The sequence below is a fragment of the Sparus aurata genome, chromosome 3 (genome assembly GCF_900880675.1).
Source record: "Sparus aurata chromosome 3, fSpaAur1.1, whole genome shotgun sequence".
NCBI lineage: Eukaryota > Metazoa > Chordata > Actinopteri > Spariformes > Sparidae > Sparus > Sparus aurata.
In genome coordinates this window covers 2,525,608-2,551,560 of record NC_044189.1, presented here as the reverse complement: position 1 = coordinate 2,551,560, position 25,953 = coordinate 2,525,608, and the positions used below count along the sequence as shown (strand labels likewise).

Here is a 25,953-nt window from a genome sequence, read left to right as displayed (position 1 = left end):
AGTTGCTGCTTTACACTATTAATGCAAACTTCCTGTATCCGTTTCAAATTAAAAGCCCTCTAGCGTCCATTTCTTAACAAGGCTTTTATTGTGAAACATTACCAGGAATGTGTGGATTCACATGTGCGACAGCTGTTCAGTTTCTTTCAGTCGGGGTTTTATTTTATTTATCATTTTGATTATAAACTTGATTTGAAGTGTCACAGTTGCCCTGATGGACTGTAGTGCTGCTTCACTCATTCATTGGCTGTTGTTATGTTCCTCTTTGTGCTGGCCGAGTGTCCTGTGACATTTTATGGTTAATTACCGTTTTACCGGCTGGATAACAAACCAGTATATAAATCCTTAAATAGGCACAAATCTAAGCAAAAAGAACGATCCACATTATGATTTAATGAACGTATTTTAGCACAGAGCTGATAAACAAGACAAAGAATCTGTCAGAGACATTTGACAACTTTTTTTAGAAGCAGTTTTGGAGCCTGGGAGAGGAGCAGATGATTGGGACTGTGATTAAACTCTGCAGAGTTTTAAAAGCTGTGCCCAAAGGCATTATGTCTCGGGGATTTCCATCTGCCATTCTTGTGAACGCGACATCTTGAGAATGCTCCAAAGGAATTTCTTCAAAGTTGGCACAAACCTCCACGTGGACTGAAGGATGAATGTGTAAGAATTTGGGTGTTTTTGTTCACGACCACAAAAAGAAAAACAACTCAAATGTCTGCTCGGGGTTTTACAGCCGGTTTACCCCACAGATCAGCTCCTGGAGAAACTCTGACTGGAAACAATCCACATCCACCAGATTATTCCTCCTGTCAGACGAGTTTCACCACAGGAGCTGGCTGCAATGACGTGGACTTTACAGCATCTTCTTACGCCAAATCTGGTTTATCTCTTCTCCACTCACCAAAAAACTGTAGTGGCTGGGACGCTCACTGTGCATGCAGAGCCACTCGCTACCAATGCACTTCCAAGAACCCTTAAATCACAGTAGATGATGTGATACCAGACACACTCCTCTTGTAAATTAGTCACAGAAAATGAGAATCGTGCAAGTTTTGTTTTTTGCCCGAAGCAGCAAAGAAGTTTGCGGATGTGTTGAAGTTAATTTACAGACACCGTAACGTTGATGCTGTAAGGACGTATTGTGCAGCTCTATCTCAATCTGTCTGCAGTCTGGGATGATTTATATATTTTGGTTGGTTCTGTTTATTATCCATTTGTGAGTTCTGTGTTTCTGAGGCAGCTGTCGACTTTACAATTACAGACAGACATTCAACAACAGAATGTTCCCCAGCAGCAGATGATGCATCTTTAAAATGTCTGCTGGCATTTAAAAAAACAACACTGACTGTCGAAACGGAGGCGCAAAAGTAAAAGGTCAAATTAAACAACACGTCAGATTCTAAAAAACTTTGGGAGTTGATGCATTTTGGCACTTTTATGTTGAAATGATTAATGTGTAGCTGATTTTAAAAAGGCAAAACGGATCATTTTGAAAGTCACATCGTCCTCTCTGCAGCACAATATTTCACTCTGGCATTTTATTCTTTATTTAGTGATAAACACCTTTGAGACCGTTGAGCTGGTGAAGGATGATGGTGCTGTTTTTCCACCATCACACAAAACTTTGTGTTTGTGTGTTCCTCCATCAGAAGTTTCTGCGGAGCCTCGACTTGAGTTGGAGCTGAGCAATCCGAGTCTCGGCGTTGGTGCAGACGCTTAAAGTCGAACCTCAGCAGTTAATGAGCCGACGTTTGATGTGTTTTGATGTTTTTTCTTCGCAGAGACCCTGGAGCACTCGCCGCCGACTGCAGCCCAGATCAGATATAGTAAGAGATGAAACCTGACACACACACTAACACACACACATTAATCCTCCATATTTTGGAGTGAAAGTGGCAGTATTTCCATGATGTGAGCAGATTTACTTTTTAATAAACACTCTCAGAAGCTGTTTTCTTCGTGGGTTTCTGTTTGTGTGACTGACCAGACTGTAATTATCTGTCTTGTCCATCAAAGAACAGCTCTGTGAAGTCTGAACATCAGATATGCTCGCTTCAATAACTGACCTTGTAATCAGTATACACATCGTTCTGAAGCCGACATTTTTCCCAGAACAGAACGAAATGAGTCGTTTCCAGAAGGAGCTTTATCCACAGAGAGAGTCTATGGAAATGTCTTGATTTGATTTGTTGGTGTGTTAAATGTGTTGCTGTGCGATCCAGACGGCTCAGCTGTCGTCCTTCCAGTGTCGTTTATTGACTTTGTTCTGTGTGTTTTGCAGTTTTGTTACACAACGCCATCCCCTTTGTTGGATTCGGCTTCCTGGATAACGCCATCATGATTGCAGCAGTGAGTGAATTTATTTACACAGCCATGAAGTTTAATTTGAGCGGAATGACTCGCAGATCGCCGTCGTTATAGATCCCATCTCGTTTTCCTCCACTGAGCCTGTTCTCGTCTGTTCTCGTCTGTTCTCGTCTGTTCTCCAGGGAACACAGATAGAACTCTCTATCGGCGTCACTCTGGGGATCTCCACCATGGCCGGTAAGAACAGACGTCTGCAGTCTAAATTATCTTGTCTTCTAACTCTCCATTCTTTTTTTATTATTGATTGAATTGTAAATGAACAGAAAATCAACAGGAGAGACACTGAAGTCTTTGATCAGACAGCTCCAGACGTCCTCTCATCTCTGATGGTTTTCGTCTTCACTTAAAACTGAATATGTGATAACATTCAGCGTGTGTGTGAGTGTCTTGGGTGTTATTGAGACCTTGAATACTCTTCAGATCCCCAGCGGTCTTTTCAAGGAGGTTAATTTCATTCATTAATTCACTGGATAATGAGATTAATTGAGGCTTTGTATGTATTGCACCTGTTTATCAGTCAATTCCCCAAGAAAGGTTAAACAATACCAGACTTTCATTTCTCCATCCAGGTTCAAATATTAACTTGCGTGTTTTTAATCGTCGCTTTGTTCTCCGGAACGTTTTTGGTTTATGCGTGAAATGTCAAGCGTACTAAACTCTATTGTGTAAATGTCACGGACACACAAACACTCACACACTTTTAGAAATTGGATTTGTTTTACTAAAATATGAGTTATTATCAGAAATGTGTGTAATTATCTGCAGTTCTGTGTTTTAGATCAGAATCAATTAGGTTTCCTGTGAAAAGAATGACGCGTCGTGATACACGATATAATCTCCAGACTGAGTAACACAATCAAATATGACATTATTTTGAATGCAACACCTCAATATACATATTAAGATGACATTAAAGAGATGACTGTTGGTACATTCACAAAATATTAACACAATAAAGTACACAATACAGAATAATGACCTTTAATGTGCATGTAAGGACTGAATGAGTAAACACAAGTATCTGCACAAGAAGAACAGTCTGGTAAGTTCAGGAAATAACTTTACTTTACTTTAAAACCAGGAAATAACAACAATCATATCACGATATAACGACACAAAGTCTTGCCATCTCTTCCATCAGCCGCCACCTCGAGGACGTCGTCATAACTCTCACAGCTCAGGTGATGTGATCTCACCAGTTGTATGAAATTGCTCTGAAATATCATTTTTTCTGAAGTTGTTCTGGACGCGGTTGCAGTTTATTGCAGCACCGCCTGCTGCCGTCGCGGCTGCTGTTCTGGGTCCCGGTTGGGGTCTTTATTGCACTGTGGAAATCATAAAGGCGCTGGAGTTTGCCTCCTCCCTTTTTTTGCCACTAGATTATTCCGTTTCCATGGATACTTGGCTCCAATTTCCTCTGCAAAGTGCAAATCAGAGGCTGAAGACGGGCTCTAGATCAATAGCTGTGCTCTGATGCCTCTATCCATCCCGCCACTGCTTCATATTTGTTTCATCGTCCTCCATCGTGCAGAGACGCTCAACTGCTTCTGCTTTTTTATTTTTATATTTGAAGGTTTCCAGCTTTTATTGCAGACTCGTACTTCATCGCCCTGCACTTGAGTGTCACACACTATCAGTGTCAGAGGTGCTGGTGAAAGAGTTTTCCTTTGAAGAGAACTCAGATGGAAGCAGCCATCTGGAGTTTTAGCACCAGAAAGTAAACTGGCTGCCGTTAAACCCTCCAGAGATCCACTAAAGGCAAAACTAACGCATCCTTAGCACCTTCTCACTTTTAATGGTCGTGAACAAATGTCGCCGTCGCCTGTGAAAAACCAACACACATCGTGAATTATTCATCACTGACAAGTATTGTTGAGCACATTACCTCCGATAGTTCTGAAGCCGACCGTGCTGACAGTGAAACCACGACGGCAGCCGGAGAAGAAGCCGGCTGTCTTGGTGTTTTTCCAAAGGTGCTCTTCGATGGAACAAACTTTCACGCTCTCTCTCACTCCTACTGACTCTCATCTTGTGTTCTGCTGCTTTGATCTGTTGTGTGGACGCCCCTCTCTGCTTTTCATCTTTTTATATATACAGAGATGTATGTGGGCCACTTGGCATTGTTTTATTCGCTGATTTTTGTTTTGGTTGTCATGTGTAGGCGAGTTCTCAAAGTTTCCTCAAACGGGAGCACGTTGGAGGGACGACACAGGCTCTGAGGAGAGTTTACAGCCAGTTATTTAATACATTTAACTTTAATAATGCTTATCAGAATCCAGGATTCAGTGGCAGCAACCTGAGCAGGGCAGCTGAGAGAGTTTTGTCCTCCACCTCTGCCTGCCTGAGGCGTTCCAGGACCAGATGATAAAGCGCCTGCAGTCATTCTGAGTCTGCCTGAGGAAAACCTCTGAAGGGATGCATCCATATCAGACATCTGACCTGCTTCAGCTGCTTCTGTCTCTGCAAAGGAGAGTCAGTCTGACTCTGAGTCAGGACTGAGCAGGAGCTCGTACTCAGAAACAAAAAATAACTTCCATCGTTTAGACGTGTTAATGTCCAACGTGGACAAGAAAACCAAACATTCAAACTTTCCATGTCGTCATTTCATATCAGCTATATTCACTGTATTCACCAGAAAATCTGCTTCATCATGATATGCTTTGTTTCTGGATATGAAATGACCAAAATCAGATGATGAACTAGTTCAGACAGTGTGTCATCCAGTCATCCAGTCATGTGAAGGCAGGAAAAAGGAGGAAAAGTGAGCGGTGAGAAGCAGCCTGTCATCGAGAGGGACAGGACATGATTTGTTCAAACGGGGCACCCTGTCTGTCCCTGAAGGCATCTTTAGTGGTGCATTCAGTCGCACAAAGTGATGGAAGCCATTACATGAACAAAACAGAGAGAGAAGAGGACTTGAAAGCTTTCTCCTGTCGGCTCACCTGGTCAGTCTGTGGCTGAAGTGGCTGTGAAAGAGTTTGGACTGAAATTGTCGCACGCAGCCAAAACTAATTCCAACATCCGTCGGGGGACGTTGCAGAGCGGCTGACAGTTCTGTGAACTTCAATCCGTCAGATTTAGATCGTCCCCGATAAGAATTCAACTCATCAAATTGCAGATTTGCTTCAGAGATTTCAGTCCGAACAATTCCAGAGGAAGATGAAAACATCAGAAGTCGAGGGTTGCAGAGGATCGTCCTTCAGGCGGTCACATTCTGTCACTGAGGTCAGGACAATCTTTACCGGAGCGACGGGAGGAGGGTTCCCACCGACGCTGAAGATCCTGTTGAAGTATTTTTAATTTCACTCAACAGCTCTCAGATCTCAACCCTCAGCCGCTCTCAGGAAACCCAGAGAGAGAAAACATGCACACTTTGACTCACTGAATTTCAAATTAGGTGAAATAAATCAGTTTCCAAGTGAATGCTGGGAAAAAACAATCAAACCCTTCATTGTATGTGAAGTGTTTTCTGTTTTCTGTGGCTGTGTGTGTGTGTGTTTGAGCAGAACTCACAGTGTTTCCCTCCGTGTGTGTCTGCAGCTGCAGCTCTGGGGAACCTGGTGTCAGATCTGGCAGGTCTCGGGTAAGCAGCTCTGTAAACTGTCTCTGAGGGTTCAGCTCTGTTCTGAGGGAGACGGGGAGTTTATTGAAGACTGATGCAGTTCAAGGTGTCGTCACTAGAATAGGAAATGAATAAAATGAGGTTTCTCTGTCTTGTTTTGCTCCCTGTAGTTTTAACATTTGAATTCAGCCATCACATTTATTTTGTTCCTAACTTACTCTTAGTTTATTTTGGTGTTTGTTTGATTTACACTTTATTAAAATGTCCTCAGAAGTGTAATTAAAGACAGGTGTGTGTGTGTGTGCGTGTGTGTGTGTGTGTGTGTGTGTGTGTAGTCTTGCAGGTTATGTGGAGGCTCTGGCTTCCAAACTGGGGATGCAGGTTCCAGATCTGACGCCCAAACAGGTGGACATGTGGCAGTCGAGGGTCAGCTCGCACATGGTGAGATTATCATATTTATTTTGAATTACTTTTACAACCTTTTATGCCTTTTTTAAAGGGCCAGCAGCAACGCTAATCAAGTGTTTGTCACCTACTAAAGTAACGGCCATCTAGTCAAAGTTCCCGCTTCTTTAATGTGGTTAATTCTGTAGAGTGCGACCGATTGGAGGCCGATATCAAGCAGATGTGCATTCATTTACTTTGTAAATATCACTTAAATGTGGTTATTAAACACTTGTGATGAAATGAGTAGGGCTGTAACGACACACGTATCAAAACCGAAATCATGACACTCAGATCCACGAACCTGTCTGGCAGTGTGAGAAGGCAGAATCGCGACACAAGTTCCTGTCCAGATCCAGCCCTATGAGTAACAATAAGTAGCCCCTTTCACACAGAGACGCCGCATTAGCACCACAGGTGGTTCACCAATTCTCCGCCGATGGTCGTTCACTCAGAGCGAAGCACCGCCGGAGTGAAGAAGAACCAGGAGAAGATGCATAAAAGCCGCAGCCGCGGTTCACCAATTCTCCGCCGATGGTCGTTCACTCAGAGCGAAGCACCGCCGGAGTGAAGACGAACCAGGAGAAGATGCATAAAAGCTGCAGCCGCAGTTCGCCAATTCTCCGCCAATGGTGATTCACACAGAGCGAAAGATCTCCGTCGTGAATTCACACAGAAAGAAAGAGGAGGAGAGGAGGGAGTCGGTAGGACAGGCGGGAGGACGGACACTTCTCCACTACATTTTTTTCTCATACAAGTTGCCAAAGACAGTTACAGTTACTACATTACTTTTGTTTGGTTCTGTAACGTTGCTTTGTGGGACATTTCTATTTATTAAGTTTAATGAGGGACCTGTGCAGTCATCAGACTGTATGACACGCCCTCCATATGCACAGCTGGCTCATCCATTCACACTGGTTCAGTTTCCCAGTACTGCGCCTCCGATACTATCAGACGAGTCTCATATACAGAAGTTATTGAAATGTTACATAAATAAAAATGTTTATTTTATTCTAAAAAATCTATAAAAAAGTTTGTATCGAACCGTGAGTCAAAAATCGTGATACAAACCAAATCGTGAGTTTGGTGTATCGTTACAGCCCTAGAAATGAGAGACGAGACAGGAAGTGACATGAAGTCAGACCGGTGGTGTAACATGTCATGGTCATCGTCACGGCTGCCGGGTCGCCCAGATTTTGATAATCTTGTAGTTTATTTGTGTGAAATGTTGTAAATCTGTGCAGCCAGATTTCCACCAAGCAGTCTGGTACAGTTCTGTTCAGTTGAAAACACAGAAATCCTCTGTGCTCCGAAGTAGGATTTCACTTCCTGCTTCTGTCTCACCACCTGCAGCCTTTATAAAGTCAGCAGCTTATTAAAAGTTCAGATCAGTCCTCTCTGTTGTCTTCCAACTGCTGGAAAAGTGACAGCGGATAACCTGAAGCCGGCTGGTAACGACCCAGCCTACATTTAAGGAAACTGTCTGCAGTGGAAAATCAAAGCAGATCTGCCGTTTAAAAACGATTACCAGAGGTTACGTAGAGTTCAGTGGGTACCAAACCCAAAGTAAATGGGTTGAAATGCAGCTGTAAGACATGAAACTATAAGAAAGTGGAGAAGGAAGGAGAGTCTGCTGCTGTGGAGACGTTTAATAACAGGGAAGGATGTGAAGGATGAGACTGACAACAGAGTCGGTGTCAGCAGTCTGCAGAAAGTGGTGAGAGATCAAATCTGTGCATCTGGAGATAAAAGCTTAAAGATGCAGCACCTGCAGCTGAGATACATTCACCTGAAAAAACACATTAGATCTGTAACCTGCTGTCGATGCAAAACACCACTCGCAGTGTGTTCGTCTCTACTTTTATCCAGCTGCAGGACTTCTGGAGCGCTCTGTAATTTCAGCATTTTAATAAGTTTGTGAGCCAGATCATTTTCTTCCTCTCCTGCAGGGTAAAGCCATCGGAATCTCCATCGGCTGCATCCTGGGGATGTTCCCGCTGTTCTTCCTGGGCGACGACGACGACGACGACGAGAAAAAGAAAGAGAAAGAGAAAGAAGCCTGCAGCGACACGACGACGTCACACTCTTCCTAACAAGCCACTACAGCTGCACTTCAGCGTCACACCTGCAGGCTTGACGCTGCTGATGTCACCTTTAAAACAGAGTATTTACAGTGTGACGTCTGTGTCCTCCTGCTCGGGCAGCGTTCACACCTCCTCACTCTCAAACACTCTCAAGCTGTTAGCGTAAACTTCACCGGCTCATGAATTTTAGCTGCATCGCAACTTTTATTTTAGCTCCTTGTGACGCACCGAGCTGTGGTATCCTCACACTGTCTGCTCCGTACAGACACGCCGTCTGTTCACTCAACATGTCAGCTTCATCGCAGGTCGCATTCATGTAAGAATCATGTCAGAGGACGGACGGATCTTCATCGCTCCGTGTGTTGACTTCTCGTTTAACGCTGGAAAAAAACTAAGTTTGCAAACTTCCTGTGTAATGTCGGGTAAACAGCAATATATATTTATTTGATTCTTGATGAACAATGCAAATGAATTAACAGCGCAGTGCGTCAATATAATTATGCCAGGAATAGCACAGCAGCAGCTGACTGCTCTGATGGTCCCTCAACTAAAATCTCAAACGGTTTGAGACGAGTTTAAAACACTAAAGATAAAGAAATGTAGAGGAAACGTGTCTTCAGGTGCGCAAATGTTTGTTATTCTGCCTCCAGCCGGGCTGATCTCACTCTGGACTTACAGCAGCTCTGCATTTAATGGGTAACTCCACCAATTTCACTCAATCAGGACAGGACAGGTTTGTGTTTGTCATTGTGTCACGTCGTCATCACACCAGCAGAAAGCAGCAGATCATAAACCTCATCAGAACACCTCCACAAGATGATAACATCTTTAGAATTGGCGGCGTTACCCTTTAATGCGTCCTTCAGATCTGATTGTCAGATGCTCGAACAGCTTCAGAACCGTCTGCTTTACAAGATCTACATGTTAGAGCTCGTCTCAGCCTCGGGCGTCGATCAGAGGAGAAGATATTTGTATTTACGTCTCAGTAGTTGTGTTGTGAACGCTGCCTGAGCGGCTCCCAGGACGACGAGCGCTCACCTGTCTCACCACCTTCAGACCACAGCTGTGATCCGGACTCTTCCTCCTCAAATGTCAGCGGCGGTATCAGACGTCCTCGGAGGGACGAGACTCCAAAAATCCAATTTCACTGTTTACCAGCCAGCCAGAAGCTTCCAGGTGAGACAGGTGGTCGTTTCTGATCCTGACAGCAGGAACACAAACATGTGTACAGACCAACTGTTGGGACACATTTCACATGTTCAACTGACCGCTTTTAAAGTCAAATTATCAAATGAAGAGCTCATGAATCATATTTACTTACTACTTTATCTCCAGAACACTATTTGGGTCAGAAACGAGACATTTTTCTCATAACTTGAGCTGAAACAGTCTCTGAGTGTCTGTGCAGTTTTAGACTGTAACCAAAAAGAGCAAAGAACAATGTAAATACAGAGAGTAGGAACAGTGTCCACTGCTACCTCCATGGAATATGTTCGGTGTTTTGCATGAAGAACTGATGTAGCTCTATAACCAGACGTTTTCTTTCTCTATCACATGTTTTTTTAATTTGCTGGAGAGTCTTCAAATGTTTTGTACAAGCTGACGCGACCACAAACTAAACTAAGTCGCTATTCTTAGCTCTGATGTTCGCGTTCCAAGGTCCCTCCCTTCCGTGTTTCTCTTCTCCATCTTTACTTTTCACTCCTTTCTCTCTCGCACACTTGACTCAAATCCAGCCGTCTGTGTAATGAGTTTTTCAGCACACTCGATGCTGCAGATGGTTTGGATTTGCCACAGAAGACGTCGGAGTCTAAAACAGTTTATACCGTGACCAGTTCAGTTCAGTAGTTCTCACTGATCTGTGACTTCTCCTCTTTCATTCTTGATCTCTCACTCTTCTCTCTCTCACTCCGGCTGACATTCAAGGTGCTTTTTTGTAAATATGTAGAATCATCAGATCCTTTTTCACCTCGCTGCGTCCAAACTCACAACCTGTTCACAACTCTGATCCCAGAAAAGTTGGGACGACTTGTAAAATGTCTTTGAATGTCAGAATTATATAGTATAAACATTGATGAATCAGTCCAATGTTTTTTTCTCTGAGACGCTGTTGAAGCACCCAAACTGACCCTTAATGTGTCCCAAGGCTCATTTTTGCTTCCGTTACGTACAGAAATGGATTTGTCCTTTTCAAACGATGGAGCGTCACTGCACACAGACTTCCATGAGTCCTTCATGTTTGCGTGGATGTTCAGCAACACGACCAGCAGAGGGCGCCAGTGAGAGTGTGTTTTGTCGTGCTCAGCCAAATTAACGTTGATGGAGGTTTAAAACTTCTCACCAACTCACTTTACCTCTCCTCAAAGAGTCTCCAGAGTACGTAGCGTCTGTATCTGTATGTTTATCTGACGCTCAGCATCAGTGAGCCTTTAATTGACCTCCGGGCAAACTTTCACCCTGAAAAATAAAAATCCTAAAAAATAATTAATAGTTATGGATCCTGTGTTCTTAAAGATAATTTTTCAATTTGAACCCGATGGAGGTCTCGGCCCGCTTCAAAATGTCCAAAACGTTAAGCAAAAAAAGAAACATCCATCATAATTTCCCGATGTGAGCTTTGAAATCCAGGATAATCTTCATAACTAAATCCTGGAAAAAACTTTTGTTCTACCAGTTCTCAAATTGAAGCACAGGAGAAAACGCTGGGTAAGACTTATATGTGTATTGGTTTGTCTTCACTTCCCTCTGGGCTTCCGTAGTTTTGATATTTTTGGCCAGTAAAGAGAAAATGGACTTGTTTGGATGATCAGATTACTTCTGTACAAATTGGGGATTTACGCCTAAAACAGGTTTATAAGTAAAGAGAAAATGGCTGCAGTGATTTAACTTTCATATTTAAAGAACAAACAAAGTTGTATTGTTACTGTTTACAATAACTAAATCTAAAGTTTACTGGAAGGACAGTAAAAGTTCTCATAAACTCTCGTGTTGCTCGTGAAGAGATGAACAGATTCATATCGTCTACACAGGAGTAACGTTATCAGTTATCAGCTCTGGGATCAATACATTTCTCCTGCAGAACGAACCACAGAGTGTCCGTTACGTCGGTAACGTCACAGCTTTATTTCCCTCACAGGTCAGAACAAACGTACAGAAGGAGAACGGAGTCATTTCATGCCTTGAAAAGTTTGAAAATTCCCAGAACTTTTGGTGGAAACTGTTGTAATAATGATTGATGGAGGTGTTTTTTTTTTAAAGGCCGCTGCTGCTGAACATTTCTTATCCTGCAGCAAACATCAGAATCTGTGAATCTTTGGAGAGACACGGAGCTCTAATCCCTCCGCAGCCTCCAATCACAAGGAATTAACGTTTGAGGAAGAGTTCAGCGCGACTGGCAGCAGAAATGTTTGAACAACAAAGAAACATTTTAATGAATGTTTGGGTCGATTATTTAAGTTTGTTATTGGATTAAGTGTAAAAAGCCTCGAGGGAATTAGTCTCCTCCAGTGGAGCAGCAGATGTGGCACTAATTAATGATAAGTGATGTTTTCAGGATGACGTTTGTTTCCCTGGACGACCTGTTTTTATATCATCTCATGGTTCTCTATGTTTTATAAGGTGAGTCTTGTGTGATGAGCAGATTTTCATGTTTTTGTTTCTCTCCATTACTTCAAAACTGAGAGAAGAGAAGGAAGGTTTTGAAGCGTGATCTCCTCCAGTCTGTGTTGTGCTGCCACCTTGTGGCCGGTCGGAGCAGCAGCAGCTCGTCCTGCACTGATTTCGTGTCTGTACTATAAACTTGTGATGTCGAAGGATTCTGTGGGATGCATTTTGAAAACGTGCTGTGCAATTTTAAAATGAGATGATAATAAATTTTTGGAGTGTTGACGTCTGGCTCTGTTTTACTCTGAAGCTCGTTTGTGTCGTCGCTGACAGCTGAAGTGCCCTCGAGCAAGGCAGCGAGGCTCCAGTCAGTCCCGACAGAGGAAGACTGACGGTGTTCTGAGCAGCTCCAGGTCAGAAACACCAGTAAACTCCTCTCACACTCAGTAGAAAGAGTCGGGGACTGTTGGTACTTTTTCTCAGGTTTCTCAACTTTGACGTTTACTGATGCAGCAGGTTTAGATTAGAATACAACAGTGTCAGTTGTATTAAATATTAAACAAGTTAAGGGATAATCAATAATTTACTCACTGCGATTTCCAGCTGTTGGACTAAAGTTAGATATATTTTAGCAAGTTCAGTCAAACTAAATATTTTCCTACGTCGGCCGTGTGTCATTAAATGTGACTGAAAGATGAATATTTGATCAGAATCGTCAGCAGAATCTTTTTTGTCATCTGTGAAACTGAATGTTTTTTTTGTCATTATTATTCTAGGAAACAAAAACATGAAAAATCAAAGAAAACATTTAGTTTAAGTTTAGTTTTAAACTTTAAGTTTTGTTTTTGTCCTTTTTTTTTCTTTTTTGATATCCTTCTGGAAAGAAAAAACATCCCTCCTGATTTGACAACAAAAATGTCAGGAATTTTTTTTTGAGCAAAAAAACCAAATAAAATCCTGGTTTAATTTTTTTTTTTAACTCTGATTTAAATCTGATTTATTTATTTATTTATTTATTTACTGTTTCACAGACAATGTTTTTTCTTCTTGAATATTTTATTTAAATCCATGTGAGACATGGAAAGAAAATCTCCTGAATGTGTTTTTTTTTAAAATGTTTTTGGGTTTTTTGTTTGTTTTTTTTCAATTTTTTTGCCGGAAAATTATCCAGAAAAAAATTCCACCTGAATTAATCCCTTTTAGGACAAAATCTTAGGATGGATGGATGTATACTTGGACATATGGGGAATATGAAAGATTTTGTTTATCTCGGAAAAAACAAATATCTACACCTTTTTTGGGGGGCGGAAAGTGAAAAAAAATCCACCTGGTTCACTTTCACAGACTTTCATACATTCTCCTGAAAATGTCTTCTTGTTTTTCACAGATGAGAAAAACATAAAGACATTTTTTCCTGGCACCACTTTTCTTCCACCAGTTTTCAGGTCGTAAACACAGGAGAGGAAACCGTTTAGAAAATATATCACCAGAAGAAATAAGTCTCTCTTGTCCCTTCAGGGCTTCCGTACAGCTCAGCCGTGTTTTATACAGTGAGAAGAAACAAACCACAGCTGTGGACGGTCATCAGATGCACATCGTATGCTACGATTTTATTATTTAGCCAAAAACAGCTGGTATACATAGAAAATAGGAGACAGTTAGTATTCAGGAACTGAACATTCAACATAAAGTACAAGATGCTCGACAGCCGCAGGGAAAGAAACCAGTCGGCACTGTCAGAATAATTATAATAATTATAATAATACAAAAGAAATAAATAAAACATGTTGCCACAGACAGCTGACGGACTGTATGTGTCACAGCAACAGATACGCCTGATGCCTTCTGGGTAATGAAGTTATTGTTGAAGTCCTCCTCCTACATACTGAAGTCATAACTGTAATATCTGGTCATCACACGGTAATGATAACTGTTGTGATGTGTTCAGGGTCAGTGGGAAATTTCATCGTCTGAGGTGAAAATTTTAGATTCAGGATTACGAGAGCCCCAAAAAGACTTTACTGAATTCTGACCAATATTTTTTACATTATCAGCAGCAACATTATTAATTTCTGTTCCATTAATAAATAATAATGTGTATTCAATAATATCAGGAACAGGTCCTTCCAGAAGCAACAAACGTTACAGGAAAAAAACATTATTATACTTTTCAGAAGGTCAATCAGTTTAAACTCCACAGAGCATCATGTGGACAGATTTGATGAAGAATATTTGTGGTTCTTTGGGGCGTCATTGCTGCACTTCCTCTCAGTCTCAAATGATTCCCTTCAGTCCGTCCTGCACAATCAGGCACGTCGAGGCTTGTTATTAATTTTTGCTCCTGAACTCTCTGCGGTTCTCAGGTTTTAATCATATTTGTCTCGGCTGAGCTGTGGGAACAGATTAAGATTAATAAATCTCAGAAAGCATGTTTTTCACTGAGACTGAGTCCACACGTACACGAGTAGTTTCGTTAAAGAAGACGTGCGTGAGCGTACCGCTGTAAACAGGAAGCAGATTTTTAAATGGTCAGTTGCTTCGTTACTGTAAAAACAATAAGCGAGGAAGGAAAACGAGACTGTTTCCTGAATCTACTCAGATAATTTGTCTCCAAAACATTGATTTGTCCCCCTTTTCTATCATTATATTATGAACGGGTGTCTGTGTGTTTTGAAATATGACGTTAAACATCCATTCCATCACCGTACAAAGTGAAATACTTCAACCTAACAACACAAACTCAGAGCTCACGTTTGCCAGCGTTGCTACAAACACTGAGCGTGTGTCTGCAGCATCGCTTCCATAAATCAGTTTCTGCCCGTCCAGACGTGAACACAGACAGCTGAGTTCTCAAAAAGCTGCTCGAGGGATCTGAACTGTTGTTTGTACAAAAGGCCAAAACACATTGATTTCAAGAAATAACCCGTGTACATGTGGACAGAACCTGCAAACCTTCTGACTGAAGTACCTGCAGAACAGAGAAGTTTAACTTTTATCACATTTAACAGCTGCTTTATTCTGTCATTCCAATTTTTCACGACTTTGTAGATCAACTCATTCCTCAGTGTTTGAGTCATATTGAAGGACTCAGAGATTTAAAAGAGTTGTAGTAATATATCAGAATTAAAGAATGGTAAATGTCTTTTTTTAAGTGCTGTAATAGTTTGTACTTGTGAAAAAAGCTGCAGTTTAAAGAAAAGAACAGATTTTTGTTGCACAACTTTCTTAAAATAACAATAACATTTTTTTCATTTTTGCTGTGACGGTTGTTTCTAACAGTAGCTGGGACCCCAGATGTTAGTCATCGTATGTTAAATATGTTTGTAGGATGAGGACTAATTTTAAATGAGAGTTAAAAAGAAGTGTAGCATCAAAAAAACTTCATTTTCAGTTATTATCTGATTTTACATGAGGAGAAAGTAGCTGCATCAAGTGACAGTTTCACCCAGAAGTGTAATATTTAACAACTTAGCACCTTAAAGAGAATAAAATACAACAAGAGAGAGAAACCCAGGGCATCACAGGGCATCACAGGGAAATTTGGCAACTTGTCTCAAAGTAAAATCTAAACGTTGAAAGGCGGGAACACACCGACCGACAGCTCAGAGACAGAAACGGCCTCCACACACGCTCAGGACCGGACGAGTGATCGCTGATCTACCGTGAGATGATTTTTCTGACCAGATGAAGTGTTAAATGTAGAAACTCGTCTGTCTCTAATGGATGTGTTTCCTGATAATCACTCTACTGATCCTCAGCGCGTGTCGGCGTCACGTGGATCTTCACAAACACACACACAGTTACTGAGTCCTCGCAGGCTTCGAACGTTCGGCTTCATACGCTTGTTATCGCTTCAGCTACACGATCGTATTCGTTTACCTGCGCTGGGAAAAAAAATGGTATAAAACAGACAGGATTCAGTCATCATACACGGCGTCAAACTGCTGTCGCACAAAATATGAAACATTAATGAGACGGATCAGACGACAGGCAGCATCTAAAAAACGCGTTCAGGTCCGACAGAACCGAACCGACGGAGGGGAAAAACATTAGATCCAGTAGAAAAAAGCAGCCTATTGTTTTTGTTTAACTAAAAAAAAAGAAAAAGACAACATGCATATTAAATATATTTGTTAATATGTTTATATGCTCAACAGGACAGATGTGAGTTAAGAAATGTGTAAAGACACAAAATGGATGAAAACATTGAAATGAATAAATCGGCTACATAAATAATTTGACTCTGTTTAGTAGCAACAGGGAAGTTTTGTCTATTTCAGCTCGTTTACGCTAATTACCTGCTAACACAAGTTAAGACTCTCAGCTCATCGGGTTATTCAACATTTAGGCTATTACAGGTTTATATATTTGTTGCAGTTGTACATGAATATCAGTGTGCAGCAGGCGACGGTTTGATCACAGCTCAGTGGAGGATTTTCAGGCGGCTCACAGATAAATCGGCCTCATCCGGAACCATGATGGAGGTCTACAGCAGAGATGTGACTCTCCGTTAGCTAAATATCTTGTTATGTGTGTAGAAATGTTCATTAATGTCAAACAATCAAGGAAGTCTGACTAATTAGATCGATTGTTATGCTACAGTTGATATTATGCTAACAATACGCAAGCTAACGATCTGAAAATTGTGTCTCTTTCTTGGCGAAGATTTAACCAAAATGTTAGCAAAAATATCGTCTGTAGAAATATTCTTGTGCTACAGTTACAGTTTCTTGTTGTATGTTGGCTAGTTTACAAATTTAAAACAAAAAATTGATGTATTTTAGTTGCTCTTGTGCTAGGTGTCAATGCTAGCCATTAGCTTGCGTCCAAAGCCAATTCATTTCAATAAGACATTGATTTTAGCTAACAATTAGCACGCAAAATCAGAAATTTTTCTTTTCCTTGATTTTTTAGATATCTTGTTGTAAAATGACTGGAAATATTCATTGATGCTGGAAAAAGAAAAACAAAAGAAGTTAGATTTGTTCTTGTGCTACCATGCTAGCTTTTGCTAAAAGCTGTAGCCTACATTAGCTTGTGTCCAAATGATGAATTTAAATTGGCTAAATAATTGTTTTAATATTAAAAGAACAAAACAATGACATCAGACTTGTGTTGAGAGTCACAGAGCTAAAGACCTCCAAAATGGCCGCCAGAGGACGTGTTGAACCACCTGAAAAACACTTTATAAACTGGACTGTTGGTGTTCGGTGGCTAGTTAGCACAGACAGAGACCTCACTGTAGTTCCTCTGGGTCATTTCCAATTATGTATCGGGACTAATCTTCCACCACTAGATCGAAAAAGTCAAATTTCTTGTTTTATCTGCCCAAAATCTGAGGATATCCACATTTGAGCACATTTAACACGTCAAAATAATATAAATTAACTGCAGCTCGCTGTCCCGATACTTCAGCTTTGACTCGTCTTCAACCGTTCACATCTGTGCCAACTACATACGCCTCACCGTCGGCACACTGGCTTCACTACAACAGACCAACACTAATCCACATTACTCCAGTTAACTCTAGCTAAGTAGTAACACGGAACCTGTCGTAACAACCTCTATTACTACCATGGACTGAAGAACAGCTGCTATATAAGTCGGTTAAGAGTTGAACAGTAAACAGTCGTGGAGGCCAACAAGGTCCCAGATCAGGTCCGACGTTGAATTTAGACTTTTTTCAAAACACTCATTTCAGAGAATAAACGCTGCAGCAAATAATTTACTTCTAATACTTTTAACTTCCGATGATCAAACAGTGGATGCTGTTCTGTGCAGCTGACAGCAGACTTCATCTACAAGTTGTTGGCGCCCACCGTTCCTGATCTGCAACCGTTGGACTTCACCGTCCTTATTAATCTAATTTAAACGCCAAAATGATTGTTCATACCGGGGGCAAACTTTAACAACATGCAGGTCGATCTACTGTTTGTGGTTTTAATAACTGTAACAACTAAGAAACTCTTTTAGTTGTGTCACTCTTCAAGGTGCTTCCTCACGTATACAAATACTCTTTCAGGTTGCGTAGAAGCTTCGTTCTCTATCGGACATCCAAACTATGTTTTTTACAGAAAGAAAATCCAGCATCGTTTTAATTAAATAGAGAAATGTTTTAAGTTAAATTCAGCACACGGGCTTTTGGCACCTTCAGTGGAAAATGGGAGACTACGGGGACGTTAAAGGACGAATGACAAAGAAAATGTACAAACACATTAATATGTACATACAAATAATGATTTGATCTTTTTTTGAAAATACTTCCATCACTCCTTCCAATTCAGTTTCATCTTCTTCTGCGTCATCGACCGTCTCTTCATCCCAACACTTCACACGTTAACATCTATTCAATGTTTTAATTTAAGTAATTTCTGCTACAAGAATGAACTTGAGCCACAAACACATTCCCTCACACGCTTTTCTCTCGTATACTGAAGTTGCCCAGCGGAAATGATCTCAGATCAGTTCCCAGTAGACATTTTTAAGAGGGGAACTGGAATTAGTCACATGTAATACTGACTGAGAACGAGTTACAGGAGGATGAAGGGGTTTCTTGTCAAAAGGAAAATTGCTTCAGTCACTTTTCCACAAAAAGAAAATGTGTCAAGATTTCCACGAGTATCAGTTTCCTTCGCGACGTCTCTCTCCACACTCAGCTTCATTCGAGTCCTCTCAAATCCACGAATCGAAAGGTTGTCGTCCCTCGTTAAACGATTCCTCTCTGGCCGGAAAGTGACGGCGCCAAGTGTTTAAACCTAAAATCAAAATTTGGCATTTCTGTATTGAACTCACTGCTCCGTGATCAATTTAATAACCGATCCTCGATCAGAGTCTCAGGGCAACTTCCTCTTCTTATCCTCGGCGTCCATTTGATGTCGTAGCTCCGTTAGCGTAACCATTTTGTGCCCCTTCTTGCTGAAAATCAGCCAGGGATGCAAAATGGCTCAGTCAATCCGACAAGTCTCAGTGGATAATCGGCGCCGACCGATCGTTGGTGATCGCCCTCTTGAGCCTGACGCCTCGTCGGATCGCCACCAGGTAGTCTTCCACCTCGCTGTACTCCGTCTCCTCCAGGAGCTCCGGGAGAGGCCGGCGCTCCCACTCGGACACCCGACCTCCGGGCTGAGGCGGTGGGGTGGGAGGATCCGACCCGTCGCCCTGGTGCTTCACCTCCCATGGGACCGACCTCGGCGACAAAGTCCCGCTGCTGCCCGGTGACAGAGGGGTGGTCGGGGGGCTGAGCGGGGTTCTGGGTGTGTTCCCGTCCTCTGACGCCGCCCTGCTGGGGAAGCCCGGATGATCGGGCACAGTGGGAGTCTTGACCGGGATCATGGGGGGCTTGATGGGAATGGGGCCCAAGTTAAGCCCACCAGAGGGTCGTCGCAGGTTGGGTTTGGAGGACGGCGTCCGTCGGATGGTGGCGACCCCCGGGGTGATAATGGCAGAGGGGTTGGAGGGCAGCCCGGCGGTGGAGGCGGGACGTTTGGACTGGAACATCCGGCGGTAGGACTGACTGATGTCGCTGTTTCTGGGGATGGTGCAGGATTTATCAAAGTCTGACGACTGCTGCTGCTCGCCGTCCTGATCCAACCCCACAGAGTAGTAGTCACAGTCGGACACTACGGAGACAGAAACAGTTCAAATTACTGCTCAGCACGACTAAACATCTGAGAGACGAAGATTTAAAAATGGTGGAAATATTTGAGTTGGTGAAACGTTTTAAACATTTGTTTTATTTTGCCCGGGCACAGAGGCCGACTACAGAAGCCCTGAGTGATGATTAGTTTTTTTCTGGTGATACATTTCCTCTGTTTGATCTATCTTGTTTTCTATCTTCTTTTTGTAATTTGAGAAGTTATGAATTAAACAAATTCATAACTTGGGCCCCAATCCCATCAAGCCCCTCATGATTCCATCTGTTTTTGGTCTTGTTCATGTGTTGTTTTGTTGTTGTTGTCGATGTTGTTGTTGTTTACCAGGGAGACTTTTTTTTTTCCATTTGTTAAACTGAAAACAAAAAATTCCTCTGAAATGTTTAAAAGGATGAAACTGAGCCAAAACATTTTTTTTCCAAGAATTTTGTTTTTTCTCTCACATAAACTTTTTTTTCAGGATTTTTTGTGTAAAAGCTTTTTTTAATTTTTTTAATTTAATCTTTGATTTTTTATTTCCTCATGTGTGAAATTTAACTTTTTTATTAATGAAAAAAAATCTCCTAAAACATTTTCCCAACTTGATTTCACACATGGACCAAAAAAAAAATTTTTGTCCTGATTTTTTACAATTGATTTTTTCCCACGTTTTCAGATCTGAAAAAAGGGAACTTTAAATTGAAAACTATTGCAGCAAAACGTTGTGTTGTGTTGTGTTGTGTTGTGTTGTGTTGAGTTGAGTTGAGTTGTGTTGTGTTGTGTTGTGTTGTGCACCTTGTGAGGGGATGGTGTCCTCGGAGCAGCAGGGGGTGTTGGTCTGGCTGCTGTAGCCGCTGGAGCCCTGCAGGGAGTCTCTGCTGGAGCCGTGGATGTCCAGCTGGAGGCCTCGGGCCAGCGCTCGGGCCAGCTCCTCGTGGGCGTCCCGGTCCTCCTGACGGCACGACACACAACCAACACACACGTATCAGCGTTAGTTCATGTCGTCTCTATTACTGTCAGAAATTACTTGTAAAGTTTATAATCGGTGTGAATAAAAATCAACTAAATAAAAATCTTTTTTTTTAAAAACACCCTCTGACCCTGTGTGACATCACGGAGTGACCTCCTTTAACCCCTTGTGGCTCCTCCCCCGGTGTGGTGACATCAGCCCCGTGGTGGCTGCTGGGATCTGTAGTCTCTCTCCTGTCCTTGCTCCTCTTCAGGGTGTTGACCATCGACTGGTCGTATGGACCCGGTTTGGCCCAGTCCTGCAGACAGACGTGATCCAAAACAACACAGAGTCACACTTCATGTTTCATCACTTCTGCAGATGATGAATACATATTTGGTTTTATAACTTTTGAAGCACAAATTAGTCGATTGAGATGTGATTAAGAAACAGTTACATTAAGGTGGGTTTGCTATCGATTAATAACTATTTTTGACAATGTTTGGATCAATCATTAAATTTGTAAACCTCCGAAAATAACAGTCAATCTGTTTCCAATTTTGATTTCAGGCTGTCAAGATGTCAGAATTCATTCAAGAGCAGCAAACATCAGGATCATTTTGCATTCTGAGGCTGCAACCAGCAAATATTCAGGATATTTTACTGCATAAACAAATAATAAAATCTAAATTAACTCAACTTGTTTTTTACAGACCACACATCAGTCAAGACCTGGTTTAAGAAAGCAGCCAAAAGTCGTCCAAGTACATATTATGGATTTAAACAAGGAAATAACATGTCAGATATAAATTCAGACGAATAATGTGCCAAGAAACTTATATTAATATTTATCTTGCAGATGTCCTGAAACCAACAAAAAAACTGCTCAATAAGGAAATAAAAACAATTCTACAAGTAAAATATGTTCAGGAAGTGTTTTTCAGCTCTGAAGTTATATTTATTTCAAGCTGTGGAACATCAAATTGGATTATAGCTGTTTGATTTAGAAAACTTTCATGAATTAAATAATTTTTTTGGAGAAAATCCATGAAATGCACGAGGAAAAGTTAGGTGAGTCTGCACTGAAATGACCCAAAGTGAAAGAAATTCTGCTAAATGTCGTCAGTGTTACAATTATTTTGATATGAGTCTGATGAAATGTCTCCTGGTGTTTGTTTTCAAAGACACTGCAGGCGTGAGATGAAAGCATAAATAAAAAGAAAGTACAAAGAGGATGCAGGTCGAAGGGAGAATAAGGAGAAGTGGAGGAGGTCGGGGAGGAGAGAGGATCAAACCTTCCAGGACGGGACTCTGGACGACGGGAGCGATCCGAGAGGCAGGAACTCTCCTGATTGGCCGGAGCCTGAGCGAGACCACGGCCAGGTGGGAGAGACAGACGAATAGGAGGGCGAGGACATGGGGGAGGTGGTGGTGGAGGAGGAGGAGGAGGTGAAGTATGGAGGGTGGAGGTGGGAGTCCTGGGCCTGCAGTACCGCTCCGTGCAGACAGAGGGCAGCGTGGTGCTCAAAACCGTTTGACAACTGAAGGTGAGCGGAGGACAAAAACAGTTCACAAATCAAAAGATGATGTGACGAGACGCATGAAACACAGGAGTGTGTGTCACAAGACGTGTGTGTGTGTGTCTTCACCTGTTGTAGCCCAGAGCGGGGCTCGCTGTGTGAGGGTGAGGAAGAGGAGGAGGAGGAAGAGGAAGGCTCCTCATTGACAGACTGAGCAGATAAAGGACACGACCGCAGCAGAGCCATGCAAAGCAGATACACAGAGGGCAGCCAGGAAGACGAGAAGATAAAGAGACAGGAGAGGGAAGTCAGAGCGGGCTCGTCATGACACGTCAATAATAACAAGGAGGAAGAGGAGAGCAAGAGGAGGAGGAAAAGGAGGAGAGGAAGAGGAAGCAGAGCGAGCTCGTCATGATACGTCAATAATAACAAAGAGGAAGAGGAGGAGAGGATAGGAAGAGGAGGAGGAAAAGGAGGAGAGGAAGAGGAATCAGAGCGGGCTTGTCATGACATGTCAATAATAACAAAGAGGAAGAGGAGGAGAGGAGAGGAAGAGGAGTGGAAGAGGAAGCAGAGCGAGCTCGTCATGACATGTCAATAATAACAAAGAGGAAGAGGAGAGGAAGAGGAAGCAGAGGAGAGGAAGAGGAATCAGAGCGGGCTCGTCATGACATGTCAATAATAACAAAGAGGAAGAGGAGAGCAAGAGGAGGAGGAAAAGGAGGAGAGGAAGAGGAAGCAGAGCGAACTCGTCATGACACGTCAATAATAACAAAGAGGAAGAGGAGGAGAGGATAGGAAGAGGAGGAGGAAGCAGAGGAGAGGAAGAGGAATCAGAGCGGGCTCGTCATGACATGTCAATAATAACAAAGAGGAAGAGGAGGAGAGGAGAGGAAGAGGAGTGGAAGAGGAAGCAGAGCGAGCTCGTCATGACATGTCAATAATAACAAAGAGGAAGAGGAGAGGAAGAGGAAGCAGAGGAGAGGAAGAGGAATCAGAGCGGGCTCGTCATGACATGTCAATGATAACAAAGAGGAAGAGGAGGAGAGGAGAGGAAGAGGAGGAGGAAGCAGAGGAGAGGAAGAGGAAGCAGAGCGGGCTCGTCATGACATGTCAGTAATAACAAAGAGGAAGAGGAGAGGAAGAGGAGGAGAGGAGAGGAAGAGGAGTGGAAGAGGAAGCAGAGCGAGCTCGTCACGACATGTCAATAATAACAAAGAGGAAGAGGAGAGGAAGAGGAAGGAGAGGAAGAGGAAGCAGAGGAGAGGAAGAGGAATCAGAGCGGGCTTGTCATGACACGTCAATAATAACAAAGAGGAAGAGGAGAGGAAAAGGAGGAGATGAGAGGAAGAGGAAGCAGAGCAAGCTCGTCACGACATGTCAATAATAACAAGGAGGAAGAGGAGAGGAAGAGGAAGCAGAGCGGGCTCGTCATGACACGTCAATAATAACAAAGAGGAAGAGGAGGAGGAAGCAGAGCGAGCTCGTCACGACATGTCAATAATAACAAAGAGGAAGAGGAGAGGAAGAGGAAGAGGAAGCAGAGCGAGCTCGTCATGACATGTCAATAATAACAAGGAGGAAGAGGAGAGGAAGAGGAGGAGGAAAAGGAGGAGAGGAAGAGGAAGCAGAGCGAGCTCGTCACGACATGTCAATAATAACAAAGAGGAAGAGGAGAGGAAGAGGAGGAGGAAGAGGAAGCAGAGGAGAGGAAGAGGAATCAGAGCGGGCTCGTCATGACACGTCAATAATAACAAAGAGGAGGAGAGGAAGAGGAGGAGGAAAAGGAGGAGAGGAGAGGAAGAGGAAGCAGAGCGAGCTCGTCACGACATGTCAATAATAACAAAGAGGAAGAGGAAGCAGAGGAGAGGAAGAGGAATCAGAGCGGGCTCGTCATGACACGTCAATAATAACAAAGAGGAAGAGGAGGAGAGGAAGAGGAAGCAGAGGAGAGGAAGAGGAAGCAGAATCAGAGCGGGCTCGTCATGACACGTCAATAATAACAAAGAGGAAGAGAAGAGGAAGCAGAGGAAGAGGAAGAGAAAGCGGAGTGAGCTCGTCATGACATGTTGATAATAAGAAAGTCCAGCTCAGAGACGGACAAGCAGAAGAAGGGTGAGGAAGAGGAGGAAGGATGAGGAGGACAGGAAAAAGAACGAGGAACAAGAGAGGAAGAAAAGGGAGAGGAGGAAGAAGGAGAATGAAGATGAGGAGAAAAATGAGGTGGAAGAGGAGAGTAAGTGGAAGAAAAGGAGGAGAGGAAAACGAAGGAGGAAGGATGAGGATGAAGAAGGAGAGGAAGGAGGAGGATGAGGATGAGGACAAGAATGAGGTGGAAGAGTAGAAGAAGAAGGGTGAGGAAGAGGTAGAAGGGTGAGGAAGAACAAGAGAAGAAAAAGAAGAGAGGAAGAAGAAGAAGAAGAAGAAGAAGGAGGAGGAGGAGGAGGAGTGAATGAAGCAGCAGCAGGTTCAGCAGGCGGTGAGAAGCTGAAGCTGTGACAGAACAAAGAGGCTGATTTCATGGACGTCTGCTGATCAATAAGTTCTCACTGATCCACTGATGCTCCCATCAATGTTTCACACTTTAACGATAACCGACATGTTTCAATAATCATAATCAATGAGTCAGCTGTTTAATGGAGGTGATGTCGTGCTTGGTTTGTTCGACCTGCTAGTTAAATAAATCTGAGTTTTAAAGGAGGAAGCTCTGCAGATCAATAGGTGTCTCTGTCGTCTGTCTGCATGAGACAGTGTGGCAGCCAGGTGAGTCAGCACACACACACACACACACACACACACACACACACACACACACACACACACACAGCTTCCAGATAATGAACAGTCTCCTAGCAACCTGTGGGGATGTTCTGAAAGAGGACGAGTGGATCAGAATGTAACAGAGTGTTTACATCAGGTGTCTCCTGCTCGTGCTCCTCACCTGAGAGCTCTCCGGAGGCATCGGCGAGGGCGACTTGGACTGGAAGGCGTCCTGAGAGATGAAGCCGGAGTCGTGGGAGGAGACGGAGGAGAGGCGGGCCGGCGTCTGCTGCGGGAGCACCGAGGAGGAGGAGGAAGAGGAGGCGCGGTATCGGAAATGTGAGGTGGGGGAGTGACAGTGAGAGCCGCTGGAGCGAGAGTCGCTGCTGTTCACGCTGTTCAGGCTGCTGCAGGGCGGAGAGAGGAAGAGGAGGAGGGTTATAACGAAGATTGATCAATAATATTGATCACAGATGTCATCAAACCGATCAGAAATGAGTGACTTCATGTCTGAACAGCTGCAGTTCCACCTCTGGACCACCGGGGGGCAGCGGAGCACAGGCAGCATAAAAGATGAGACAGGGAGGGTTCTGGCAGTCTGCTGTAGCCATGGTAACCAACCTGCACATGCTTGACTTCCTGGATACGGTGGTGCTCGGCGACGAGGGCGGAGTCTGGTAGGACCAGGTGCACTCAGAGCCCTTCAGGTCCACGATCACCTGGAGAGAGAGTGATCAGTAGAGCGTATACCTCCGCCAACAGTCCCTTTTAGATTGAAACAGGTGGGCTCAGACGGTCGTACCTGTTCGCTGGAGGCGGGAAGCTTGTGTGGGTCCATCGTCAGCGCCTTCAAGTCGTCGGTGAGAGTCTGCAGGTGAGTGATCTCCCCCAGCATGGACATCTCCTCCTCCTGACACACAAACACAACAGGAGCAGATTCATCATGTGTACAGGTGTTTCCTCTACAGGTAAACCACCGTCACTACGAGGGTCACACAGGTGGTGGTGAGGGTGTCTGGGTGGAGCA

The 25,953-nt window shown here is 43.1% G+C and overlaps 2 protein-coding genes across 8 annotated transcripts in view; one reads left to right on the top strand and one right to left on the bottom strand.

Moving 5' to 3' along the window:
• tmem65 (transmembrane protein 65) overlaps positions 1-12,351 on the top strand; it is a 32,985-nt gene extending 20,634 nt beyond the window's left edge. Inside the window, exons 2-7 of the mRNA XM_030411804.1 lie at positions 1,788-1,832; positions 2,288-2,355; positions 2,496-2,550; positions 5,914-5,956; positions 6,271-6,376; positions 8,329-12,351. Coding sequence (XP_030267664.1) covers positions 1,788-1,832; positions 2,288-2,355; positions 2,496-2,550; positions 5,914-5,956; positions 6,271-6,376; positions 8,329-8,472 — 461 coding nt within the window. The 3' untranslated portion in view covers positions 8,473-12,351. The remainder of the gene's footprint in view (positions 1-1,787; positions 1,833-2,287; positions 2,356-2,495; positions 2,551-5,913; positions 5,957-6,270; positions 6,377-8,328) is intronic.
• A 1,299-nt stretch (positions 12,352-13,650) lies between these two features.
• On the bottom strand, positions 13,651-25,944 carry LOC115578744 (protein MTSS 1). Of its 7 annotated transcripts, XM_030411860.1 has the most exons (8): positions 25,729-25,944; positions 25,548-25,645; positions 25,108-25,333; positions 22,296-22,376; positions 21,942-22,187; positions 20,798-20,965; positions 20,493-20,649; positions 13,651-19,685 (listed from the first exon to the last, which is right to left on the bottom strand). In XM_030411860.1, exons 1-8 carry the CDS (start codon positions 25,825-25,827, stop codon positions 19,030-19,032), a joined length of 1,731 nt encoding a protein of 576 aa, XP_030267720.1. In that variant the 5' UTR covers positions 25,828-25,944; the 3' UTR covers positions 13,651-19,029. The 7 variants fall into 7 exon arrangements, with proteins under 7 accessions (XP_030267720.1, XP_030267721.1, XP_030267725.1 ...); XM_030411861.1 differs by lacking the exon at positions 22,296-22,376 and having other exon boundaries at positions 25,729-25,943; XM_030411865.1 differs by lacking the exon at positions 21,942-22,187 and having other exon boundaries at positions 25,729-25,941.
• Between the last annotated feature and the right edge of the window lie 9 nt (positions 25,945-25,953).